Source organism: Chionomys nivalis, chromosome 23 (genome assembly GCF_950005125.1).
Source record: "Chionomys nivalis chromosome 23, mChiNiv1.1, whole genome shotgun sequence".
Taxonomy (NCBI): Eukaryota; Metazoa; Chordata; class Mammalia; order Rodentia; family Cricetidae; genus Chionomys; species Chionomys nivalis.
In genome coordinates, this window is record NC_080108.1 from 29104539 (window position 1) to 29116848 (window position 12310).

The window sequence follows — 12310 nt, forward strand, 5'->3', positions numbered from 1 at the left end:
TCACACATACACAGACCCACAAGGCACAGGGGAAGACTCCCTACAAAGCAGAGGAGGACTATGAAGTTGGTTTCACTTCAAGAGGTGCAGATTTTGAGGGTTCTTGGTGTGTTGGAATGGGGAGAAGGAATCTTCTCCTGTTTAAAGTTGGTCAGTTTCATCAAAAGAAAGGAAGCTGATACACTCACAACTTTGGGTAAATGTGTTCTGGTCTAGCCTTGAACTTGTCGGCCTGGTCTGCCTGTAGAGGGCCCAGCTGCCAGGTGGAAGGCGAGGGCAAAGCAGGCTGAGTGCCACCTTTGCTATCTGTCTGGGGTACCTTTATCAGCCTCCCAGTGATCCATTTAACTCCTAGTCCTCCCTCAGTACGTGCCGTTTGGGAAGTATGGGCTTGGAGTTGAGTTAGGGAGAGGTTTAAGGCGCTATAACTCAACTTATAGTACAATTCAGTGGTTGGGATTCCACAACTGGAAGATGGTTATACATCTGATGAGCTGTGCAGCCATCATGAAGTCCCTTCGTACCGTTCTTATTATCCCAAAGAAATCTCACACTCATCTTGTCTGTGTGGATGTGCGTAGTTGAATCATTTCACCTGAGTGAGTCACACAGCATGAACCCTGAGGGAGGGAGGTGGAGGAACTTCTGCAGTTTCGCTGCTGGGTCACAGGTCTGAGTGAGCCTCAGGGTTGAGTTGAGCTTTAGAAGCAGTGTTCAGGACCAAGGAGGATGTAGCAGCAGAGGACCGGAAGGTCCAGGTTGCAGTTCTGGGTGGCCAGATGTTGGAACGCCCTGGCAGGAATCAGCAGGGGGTGCCTGGGAGGGAGCGCGAGGTTATAGAAAATGGCAGATTAAAAGAACCTGAGAGAAAACACAGGCTAGACCGGGAGGACTGAAGGTGAATACCAAACAGCCCTCAGTCTTTTTCTCAGCCAGCATATATACTAATTACAGGCAAAAGGCAGAACAAAGAGCAGTAAATCACCTTCTGCGCTGTCCTTGAGAGGAAGCTGAAGTCAGATGCATAATCACACACAACTATTCAGTTAGCAGCAAGCAGCTGCTAATCACTAACCAGGACTGCCTCTGACTGGTGGACACCAGCGCAGATCTTAATAGAATAATGTACTCTTTCATCTGGGCAAAAAAGTGCTCTTTCTATGGGCTAACACAGACATTACCCACGGGCCTCAAGGTTACTGGAAAAAAGCAGAGTAGGCAGGCTTGAACTCAGATGACTTCTTTAAGTCAGAATGACTCCAGATGGAAACTGAGTCACATGAGGGCTCCCACAGCCAAATAAGTGGATGGGTGCATGAGTCTATGGGACCAAGCTGAGCGGAAGCCCTTGGGACAGTTGGGCTTTCTGTCCATCTCTGCACACACATGATTGGTGGTCAGGTGACGGTCTAGGCAGACTGCTTCTCTGGTGGAGTTTGGTATCCGTCTTCACCTCCTTATCGGATCTAGGTGAGGGAGTTAAGCTCTTTTCTCAGTCTAGTGTGGTCAGATAGGTTCTCATCTGCTTTTCCTCTGTGATTTTGATCTGCCTATATATTAAAATGGTTTTCATTTACTTTGGTAAGTTTTTTACTTTTAGGGATCAGTGATTTATGTGGGTGTCCCTTGTAAAGGCAGGGCTGTATAGACTTCCATGCCTACCAGATGTCTGCGTCAACCTGTTACTGTGTCAAGTGCTCAAAAGTAGAGCCCAATGCTACTTATGAGGGTAAGGCAAAGCCTGAACAACCAGTTTCTACCGTTGTGAGGCAACATAGATCAGAACTCAGCCTAGTGTCAGCGGGTTTGGATCTAGGCTGTCCTGTGACCAGTGCTGTTGAACATCTTTCCGTGTATTGATCAGACAGCTGTCCATGTCTTTTGCACAAATGCCTGCTCAGGGCACTGAGCTCAGAGCTCAGCACTAGTGTTTGTCCAGTATACGTGAAGCCCATCTCCAGCACTGTGCAATCAAAACAACCACCACAACAACAAAAACCCAAACAAGAACAAGAACAGAAAATGGTGCAGACCTGTTACCGCAATGCTGAAGAAGCAAAGACCCGCAGTGAGTTCAAGTCGGTCTGAGCTATGTAGAAGACTCTGATCGCTTTGTGGGATTTTTGTTTTGGTTTGGTTTGGTTTTGCATATGTTGCTTTGAAATAGACTCCCACAGTAGGTTTTCTGGACGCTACGTGAGCTTTTCGAGGAGAAAGAAACAAGTGTCTGTTCACCCCAATTAGTGCCTTAATGGCAAACCAAAGAAACCGTTCTACCGGAGTCTAGTCCGTGAACTAATGAGTTTAACTGGGGCGACTTGCAGGAACATGGATGGTTTGCAGATAGTTACGTACTGCCGAACCATTAACTGCTCACACACCTGAGGGGACAAGCAGGGCCTCTAGTGGCCTCTTTACACAGCCTTCATGAATATTCGCAGGTCCCCTGAGAGAGTGTGCAGGAGGATGTCGTACTCAGAGAGCTGTGTTGCACGGCAGTAAGGAAGGAAGCTTGGCAGGTTTTCTCTGAATGTCCTTGTCTGTGTGCCCTAGGTGGTCACTGGGTCTGGCCGGCAGGAGGCCCAAAAGACTGATGCTGAGTACCGAAAGCTCTTCGACCTGGCTCTGCAGGGCCTGCAACTTCTGTCGCAGTGGAGCGCACACGTGATGGAAGTGGTAGGCACGGCGGCGTTCTCCGTGTGTTTGGAAGTTCAAGCAGCTACATGTGTAGCCACTCCTGGTTGGTTAGGGGTGCTTTTCCGCCATGTCACATAAAGGGTCTCATCTTTTGAGATATAAATCAGAAAGCTGGCCAACAGGATCATTGTTTATTTTTCTGTGCCTGTTTGTTTATATGAGGCAGGGGAAGAGGTGTGCCAAGGCACACACCTTGTAGGACAACTTGCAATGGCAAGATTATTTGTCAGTCACCAAATTTGGGTCATCAGGCTGGAGAGCCAGTGCCTTCACTATCTTCCTAGCTCCCATTCTCCTGTTTAGACCAATATTTGACTCTTTGGAGTTGTAGCCATTAGTATCTTTAAGGTTTAGTAAAATGTTTCTGGTAGCTATGAAGATTTAAATATCTGTAATTTGCATGTCTTTCCCTTTTAAAAGTCTATTTTAGTCAGATAAACATTATGCAATTGGAAGCATACATGGCCATTTGAAAAGCATACTTTTGTTTTAAATACAAATATAAATTGCCTGAAGTTTTACTTACTCAGCATACGACAACTTGGACATTTTGCCTGGATTAGTTCTTAAGCCTGGCTTATATGACTGAGTGCTGTTTTTTGGAGGTAATAGTGTGTGTTTGTGTATGCGCGCATGTGTGTGCATGTGCGTGTGTGTATGTAAGAGATACTTTTAGAAAGCAATGTGTGTGTGTGCGTACATTTGTGTGTGTGTGCAAGAGACACTTAGCAGTGTGTGTGTGCGTGTGTGCGTGCACGTGTGTGTGCGTGTGTAAAAGACACATTTAGAAAGCAGTATGTATGTTTAAAGGCTCACCTCTCGGTGGCCTCAGCCACGGTCTCATCAGTCCAAACTCAAGTGTTTTCAGCGTGGAATATCTTTCCTCTTTTTGACTGCCACAGTACTCCTGGAAGCTGGTCCACCCCACCGACAAGTACTCAAACAAGGACTGCCCGGACAATGCTGAGGAGTATGAGCGCGCCACGCGCTATAACTACACCACCGAGGAGAAGTTTGCCCTGGTGGAGGTGAGGACGCCTGCTTCCTGTTCCCTGTGCTGCTCATGCTGGTGCCTAGCGAAGGGGGGGCGGGGTGAGGGGTAGGTGTTACCAGCCCCCCTGTGCGTGCTTGCCAGTGGACAGTAGTTTCTTGAAAGTGGAAAGACAGGTGATAGATAAATTGGGATTTGGTCTCTACCCCAAGAAGGTAGCCATATGGCAGGTTCTGGTTGTTTTCTACTCATAATGGCTATTAATTCTTTATCTCACTTATGTGGTCCTCAACAGTCTTGAACTAACTGCCTTCCTCCCTCTTTCCTTCCTTCCTTCTCTTCTTCGTTCCTTCCTTCTTTCCTTCCTTTCTTCCCTTCCTACCTCCCTCTTTCCTTCCTCTCTCTCTCCCTCACTCCCTCCCTCCCTCCTTCCTTCCTTCCTTATTTTTTAAAGTTCTTTTTTTTCTCCTGGTTCTTCTAATGGATAAAATTTCTTAATTCAGTTTCATGATCGGAGTGTGTGTGCATGTGTGTGCACACGTCTGCATGAATGCACCACAACATGTGTCGAGGCTCTTATTTTTGCAGTGTTTTGGGGTTGGACTCAGGTCACTCGGTCTGCACGGAAAGCTCTTTTGCCCACGGAGACAGCCCATCATGCCCATCTTAGAGTGAGCTCTTTATGTCTCACAGGGAAATACGTTGGAATTTCCCATCAGGATATATATAAATGTCAAGGTCATTTTAGGGAGAACTAATGAACTTCTGATAGTACATCTCTCTCTCACACTCACCCTCTCTCTCTATCATATATCTCTGGAAATTCTAGATTATTTTCTGTTTTTATTTCTAGATATTGGCTCTTGTAGCTGGTATACTTTCGATGTTTCCAAATAACTATTTAAAATGTAAATTTTAAATATTTTTCTTTCTGTCTACTAGCATGTCTAAACTCATTAATTGCAATAAAGTATTCATAGGTTTTTGTTGTTGAGTAGGGGGAGATTTCTACTTATACCGATCACAGAATCCACAAATGGCGTGTCAGCTGAATTTCTGTCCTTCTCTTTGTTTTGTGCGGATTGGCTCTTTGTGTACATTATTTACCTATTTTTAAAACTGATTTATTGAATTGCAGGAGTTTTTTATATTCTAGATACTGGTTCCCCTTTTAGGTATGATCACTAAAACTCCCTTTCAGTTCCTTTCACCAGCTCATCTTGATTATGCTATGCTCTTAATATTTATTCCTGGATTAGATTATCTAATGATTTACTTAGTTAATCAAGTACCTTATTAGTGACCAATAGGTAGACCTTCCTTTTTTGATGCTCTATTAGCATTTGTATTTCTATATATATGTCTGTATGAGTGAATGCTGGATGTCTTTGTGTGGGGGTTGTCTGTGGAGGCTGGAGAGGTCTTTACCTCCCTTGAAGCTGCAGTTACAGATAGCTGTGAGCCACTCGACATGGGAGCTGGAGCTGCAGGTCCTCTGCTAGGACTTCCATATGTTCTTAGCTACTGAGCCGTCTCTCGAGCTACAGCCCTTAATATGCAAGGGTATAATCATCCCAAGCTTGTTGAGCTAACTCTTACTATCAAGAACCCCAGCTTTGGGGGCTGGAGAGATGGCTCAGAGGTTAAGAGCACTGGCTGCTCTTCCAAAGGTCCTGAATTCAATTCCCAGCAACTACATGGTGGCTTACAACCATCCAAAATGAGATCTGGTGCCCTCTTCCAGCCTGTAGGCACAAGAATGCTGTATACATAATAAATAAAATCTAAAAAAAAAAAAGAACCCCAGCTTTTTTCTTTTGCATATGAATATCCAGCTGTCCCCCGTGTTTAACAGAAAGGTAATCTTTTCCCATTGGACTATTTTGGCATCTTGTTGACTATTGAAGATAAATTGTTTGTCAGTGGGAGGATTTAGTTTATTATATTCTATTATTGGAGGGGCAAAGTAGAAGGTATAGTCTTTTGTGTTTGGGTGAAATGTTCTGTAGGTATCTGTTAAATCCATTTGGTTTACAAGTCTGTTAGCTCCAGCATTTCTCTGTTTAGTTTTTGTCTGGACAGCCTGTCAGTTGTTGAGAATGAAGCATTGAAGTCTCCCAGTATCAGTATGTGAGGGTCAGTGTGTAGCTTAAGCTGTAGTAGTGTTTCTTGTACAAACTTGGGTGCTCTTGTGTTTGCGGCATTGAAATCTCATCTTGGTGCATCTCTACTCCAATGAGTATGTGTTGTCCTTCCCTTTCTCTTCTGATCAGTTTTGGTTTGAAGTCTATCTTGTCAGATATTAAAAGAACTACACCAGCTTGCTTCTTAGGTCCGTTTGCCTGGAATATCTTTTCCCAACCTTTTCCTCTGATGTAATGTCTGTCTTTGATCTTGAGGTTTGTTTCTCGTATGCAGCAGAAGGATGGATTCTGTTTTCCCATCTATTAGTGTATGTCTTCTCATTAGGGAATTGAGCCCATGGATGTTTAGAGTCATCAATGACCAACGATTGTTAGATTTTGTTGTTTTGTTGGTGGTGGTGTGGTGTGCTTGCGCAGGCGTTCAGGCGTGTGCTTCCCTTCTTTTGGTTTTGCTGGTGTGATATTATTCCGTGTGTCTTCGTGTGTATAGTTAACCTCCTCCCTTGGGTTGGAGTTGGATTTGTAGATATTGTTTAAATTTGACTTTGTCATGGAATACCTTGTTTTCTCCATATATGGTGATTGAAGGTTTTGCTGGGTATCGAAATCTGGGACGGCATCTGTGGTCTCTTGGTGTCTGTAAAACATCTATTCAGGACCTTCTGGCTTTTAGTGTCCCGATTGAGAATCGGGTATAATTCTAATAGGTCTGCCTTTATATGTTACTTGATCTTTTTCTCTTGCAGCTGTTAATAGTCTTTCTTTGTTCAGCATGTTTAGTGTTTTGATTATTGTGTGGTGTGGGGGCCGCTTTCTTATCTACTCTAATGTGTTTGGTGTTCTATGCTCCTCTGTCCTTATAAGCCTGTCCTTTAGGTTAGGAAAGTTTTCTTCTATGATTTCTGTTGAAAGTGTTTAACATTTTCTTTGACCAATGTATCTATTTCCTCTATCATGTCTTCAATGTCTGAGAATCTCTCTTCCATGTCTTGTATTCTCTTATGCCGGGAACCAACAAGCGGCTCTCCATACTATGCTCTTGTCTCTGTCGGTCCTGTTTGCATTCCTATAATTTTTCATTTCCAGATTTACCTCCATTTGTGTTTTCTCAATTGCTTCTATCTCCATTTTCAGGTCTTGAAGAGTTTTATTTGTTTCCTTCCACTGTTTGTGTTTTCTCGACTTCCTTTAAGGGGTTTATTCTTCCAATTGATCTGTTCATTTCCTCTTTAAGGACCTCTATCACCTTCACGTTGTTGGTTTTAAGATCGATTTCTTGGGCTTCAATGTGCTGGGATATACATGCCTGCTGTAGTGGGATGGCTGGGTTCTATTGGAGACATGTTACCCTGACTGTTGTTGATTGAACGGTCTAGATGTTGATTTCTGGATTTGTTGACTAGGTGGTTTGTTCCTTGGCTTCTGTTTCCCCTGGCGTTTTGGAGCCTGTGGTGGTTGTGTGTCGCCAATTTTTCTTGCCCATTCAGCTGGCGTGTTCACAGAGAATGCCTGCTGGGGTTGAAGGCTGGGCAACTGGGATGAGTTGGGGAAGGAAGGGTAGAGAAGGTCTTTGTAATCCATGCAACACAGGGCCAGAGAGGAAAGGGAGACCTCAGGAGCTGTAGAGCTGGGGATGAAAAGACATTAGACTTGGAACTGGAGTTAGGGATGGTTGGCTGTCACTATGTGGTTGCCAGGAATTGACCCCAGGTCCTCTGGAAAAGAAGCCAGTGCTCTTAACTGCTGAGCCATCTCTCCAGCCCCTGCACTATGCATTTTTTTAAAGTAAAAGTTTCTCCCCCCTCCCCCGTTTCAATCATATAGTTCTCCAGCATAAACTCGTGGCAACCCTTCATGTGACTTCATGGAAATATGTAGCATCTATGGAACTGTTACATAGAAATTTAAACACTTGGCTTCGTTTGTCTGTTTTTTTAATTCTAGACCCTTTCTAGACATGTATTAAGTTCATGTCCCGTTCTTATTCAACAAGTGGGATTTAATATACAAACCCTTATAACTTCTTTTTCCTTTCTGGGTCACGTTCATATTTGCCTTTTGAGTGTGTACTTCTGCCTTTGAATCCATCAGGGATGGGCATGATAGACAAGGGCGTTCTTGAATCAGATACTGCTGCCCTCAGGGTACTCATGGTGGGATGAGGTGAGGTCAATTCCAGGTAGGCACAGAGCATACGGAGTCTTCTGCTGTGGGGCAGAAGGTGATGGGACAGGATAGCCTGGCACTGGCAATGACAGGAGCCAAGGAAGATCTGTGAGTGAGAAGGAGACTTCCCAGGCAGTGAAGGACTGTCCCCTGTCCCCCTTCAGGTGATCGCCATGATCAAAGGCCTGCAGGTACTGATGGGCAGGATGGAGAGCGTGTTCAATCACGCCATCAGGCACACTGTCTACGCTGCCCTGCAAGACTTTTCCCAGGTGACCCTCAGAGAGCCGCTGAGACAGGCCATCAAGAAGAAGAAGAACGTCATCCAGAGGTCAGCCTCCCTCATTCTCCCTCACAGCCCCAAGGCCATGGAGGGAGCTGAGGTTCAGACGGAAGGCATGTCTGCTTTCATAAGTAGGCTCAGGATGTTTCTCTTCAACTCCTAACCATGTTTCTGATCAATTGCGGCTACGTAGAATGTGGGGGGTCTAATTAGTGACCTGAACAGCAGTCATCAGTTTTCTGCTGAGTATTTCAGGGGTTTAGAGACCCAGAGTCAAGAGAATCATCCAGCCACTAGGTGTTCTGGGATATAAGACCCCACATTCTGCTCTCCCTCTCCCAAATACGACATCTTTTAGACTATCCTATAAGTCTAGCGAAAAATGACCTAGATATGATTAATCTGAGAGACCGTGAGAGTTTTTAATGTAAGCTTTATCTTAATGTAAGTTTAATTTAAGCTGTGTGTGTGTGTGTCTGTCTCTGTGTCTGTGTGTCTGTGTCTTGACTTTCAAAGAAACGTGTGTTATCGAAACCTACCAGAGTTCAGGAATATATAGTGTTTCGCTTTAGAGTTGCCTGAGATAATATGGTTTTTAGAATTAAGAAAATTCTATACTGTGTGTACATTCTAATTATAAAAGTCTAAAATCTAAGATGCCCCCAAAGTCAGAGCGAGAGAGAGCATGTGCACACATCTGTAGACCTGCACGTGTATGTGGTGGTAGGGACTCAATACGGGTCCTTGCAAACACTAGGCATACTCTACCACTGAGTCTTAAAGATGCAGAACATTTTCAATGACAATATGATGCCATAATAGAAACCTGCATGCTGAATTAGACAATTTTATATCCAAAAATACTTAAAATAACGTATAAAATTGTCATCTGACTATATGTGTAGTTTATATATAAAACAAATTAGTATCCTATTTAGACTTATATCTTATCCCCCAAGAAAATTTACTTATATTTAAATCGTCCCAACCCCAAACAGATGTGAAATCCGAAACCCTTGTTCCGGTCTTTCGGGTAACAATTTTGTTGAAGGCACATTGGAGATAGCAGTGCCTGCTCTTGACAAAAGCCAGATCTGTTCCACCAACCACTTTTAAAGGGAGGGTTTCTCTGTGTAGCCCTGGCTGGCCTGAAACTCATGGTGTAGACCAGGCTGGCCCTGAACTCAGATCTGCCTGCTTCTGCCTCCCAAGTGCTGGAATTAAATGCTTGCTCCAGCACCGCTCAGCCGTTGAGTTTTATCCAGAACTTTTCACATGAAGTGACCGGAATCAACATAAGATATCTCTAGTCCTTGTACCCCATCCTAACAGTACAGCTTGTTAGCAACTGGGGTTATATTTCCAGGGAGTCGAGACACATATCCTTTCTCCTGAATTATGTGATGAGTTCAGTTCCTGCTGCTGTGCAGGAACGATTGTCCACAGCCAGGCAGAACGCTGCTGTCTGGATGGGCCTTTGAGAGCCTCTGTTCTCCCTGCCCTGACTTGGCTGCCTGGTTCATGTTCATGAAGTTAAACCTTGTTTCCTGGCTTATTGGTGCAAACTACGTCTCTTGGGACTAGTATCACTTTAAAGAATGCAACCCTTTTGTTGTTGTTGTTTTTAAGTTTCATATGAATAGACTCTTACCCTGTTACGCCAGCCAGAGGCGTCCTCCGTGTGTTGGTGGTTGGGTGAAGTGATGCCGTGATTGCAGAGACCCCCGTCTGATGCCTTGATGGGCTGTTTAGTGTTCTGCAGGCCATCAGGAAGACTGTGTGTGACTGGGAGACTGGGCACGAACCCTTCAACGACCCAGCTCTGCGGGGCGAGAAGGACCCTAAGAGTGGCTTTGACATCAAGGTGCCACGGCGTGCTGTAGGACCCTCCAGCACACAGGTTCTCGTCATCTTTGTCCTAGAACGGGGCTGGGGGCGGGGGTGGCGGTACAGATGGGGCGGGACTGACATAGTGGTGCCGTTGTCTGCGCAGGCAAATCCTGCTCTGCCTGAGGCTTTTCTTCTCCTCTGTACCTTGCCCAAGTGAATCTAAAACCTTGACTCAGACATTCCTGGGGGTATCTGGTTTCTGCATTTAACTGCACAAGTCATAGGATGCCACTTCTGTTTCTGTCTGTGAAATATATGCCTATATTTCCATATTTATATCGTGTTCCCTTTTTGCTTTGTAGAGACAGGGTCTCGCAACCTAGGCTGGCCTCCAACTTCTGATCTTACTACCTCCACCTCCTTAGTGCTGGGATTTTAGGGTGCTCCGCCACACCCACACCACTTCAGTATTTTTACAGAAAAGGGGTCTAGCCTCAGCTGGCCCGGTACTCACCATATCGCTCAGGGTTAGCGTCCAACTTAGCAGTTCCCATGTTTCGGCCTCCCAGAACTGCCGGCATATGCCCGCATGTCTGTGTTTCTCTCTCGATGTTTAAACGTGTGACTGTAATTTCCATGTTAAATCTATAAATGGAGTGTTCCTAAAAATGAAATGTCGTTCTCGTATGTCATGGTCTAAAGCTGCCGTTGCTGCCCTTCCTTCCGGTGTATGTAAGCCGTCCTTGAGGGGCTTCTCACTGACTCACTTGGTTCTAGATGCTCCTCTCTGCTTTGGAACCTGTCCCCTCCTGTCACGTCTCTTAGAGGCTTCATATCTCTATCACTCCTGTAGAAAGGTACCGGCAAGGACATGGCTGGGTCTGTGTGTAACCGCTTGCCGATCAGGAGCAAGGCACTCGGCCACTCTTGGGGTCCGTGTGAGGCATGCACCGCCCTCCGCTCTTCCATCCATTTGCCTGTCCCTGTGTCCCCCTCCCCCCCACCACCACACCAGACCTGTGCATCGTGTGACTAACGGCTCTCTCCCGCTTCTCCTTCCCCGTCTGTCCGTGTCTAGCTCTTCCTGGTGCGCACTATGGCTGAGTCCTTGAGCTCTGCCGAGCTGCAGAGGCAGCTCAAGTCTCTGGGCATGGAAAGGCTCTTGCATGTGGTAAACGCGTTTCTGAGGCAGTCGTACACCTATCCACCTCTCTTAACCTTTGGTGGTAAGACATCCTTCGTTTTTCTTGTTGATGCTTATGGCACGGAGGCGAGCTGCTCCTCTACACAGAGTTCGTCCCAGGAAGCGGCGTCTTGGCTCTGCGGAGTCCCAGGCCCTCCGGACAGCCTCTCTCTGGCAGGCTGATTGCGGGCATGGGATTCAGCCAAGGTGTAGTGGAGCAGGTCTTCTTCTGTAGATTTTTCCCGTTTGTTGTGACTAATGTACCGTTTATATTTTTTCCCCTACAAATACCTCCTTGGATAACACAGCTTTACATGGTGAGAACCATGCTAGAGTCCCTCATTGCAGACAAAAGTGGTGCCAAGAAAACCTTGAGAAGTAGCCTTGAGGGGCCCACCATATTGGACATAGAAAAGTTCCATCGAGAGTCCTTCTTCTACACACACTTGATAAATTTCAGTGGTAAGAGACAGTGCTGACCAGAGTCCGGCCTGGCATGCTCTAACACTGCTAACACCACCCGGGACGCTTCTGCCTACCTGACCATCTTCCTGCCCATCTCTTCATGCACCCACATGGTACCACGTCCTCACCTTTGTGGTGGTGGCCAGACATCCTGGAGAGCCCCCGGGTTCCTTGCCATCCCCAGCCTCTGCCATGGCCTCTGTAAGACATGGCCTAAACTTAGCAGGACGAGGACCACAGGGCTTTGGTTGGCCCTGCCGAGTGAACACAAAATCAGGATGACGAAAACAGGGAGCTGTAATCTCTTACCTGGATCGAGAGCCAGGCATTGACGAGTAGAAGAAATGACCTCTCTGGCCCCCACTGCCCAGGTAGCAGAAGTGCTCAGAGACAGACAAGTGACCATTTTGGTGACACCCTGCCACTTTGACCTGGCACTGGTGGGTGCTTTCTACCCTTTGTGTCTGCCTGTGGCCTCATCACACCGTTCACGGTCTCCTGCTTAGAGCAGGAGATCTCTGTGCCTTGCCTGGGGGCTGCAGGCAGTAGAG

General features: G+C 46.0%; 1 protein-coding gene across 4 annotated transcripts in view; it reads left to right on the forward strand.

The window, feature by feature from the left end:
- Cyfip1 (cytoplasmic FMR1 interacting protein 1) overlaps positions 1-12310 on the forward strand; it is an 84469-nt gene that overhangs the window by 45541 nt on the left and 26618 nt on the right. For all 4 annotated transcript variants that reach the window (XM_057756598.1, XM_057756595.1, XM_057756596.1 and 1 more), the window contains exons 12-16: positions 2554-2676; positions 3600-3725; positions 8163-8329; positions 10034-10181; positions 11603-11756. In XM_057756598.1, the coding sequence (XP_057612581.1) occupies positions 2554-2676; positions 3600-3725; positions 8163-8329; positions 10034-10181; positions 11603-11756 (718 nt within the window). The remainder of the gene's footprint in view (positions 1-2553; positions 2677-3599; positions 3726-8162; positions 8330-10033; positions 10182-11602; positions 11757-12310) is intronic.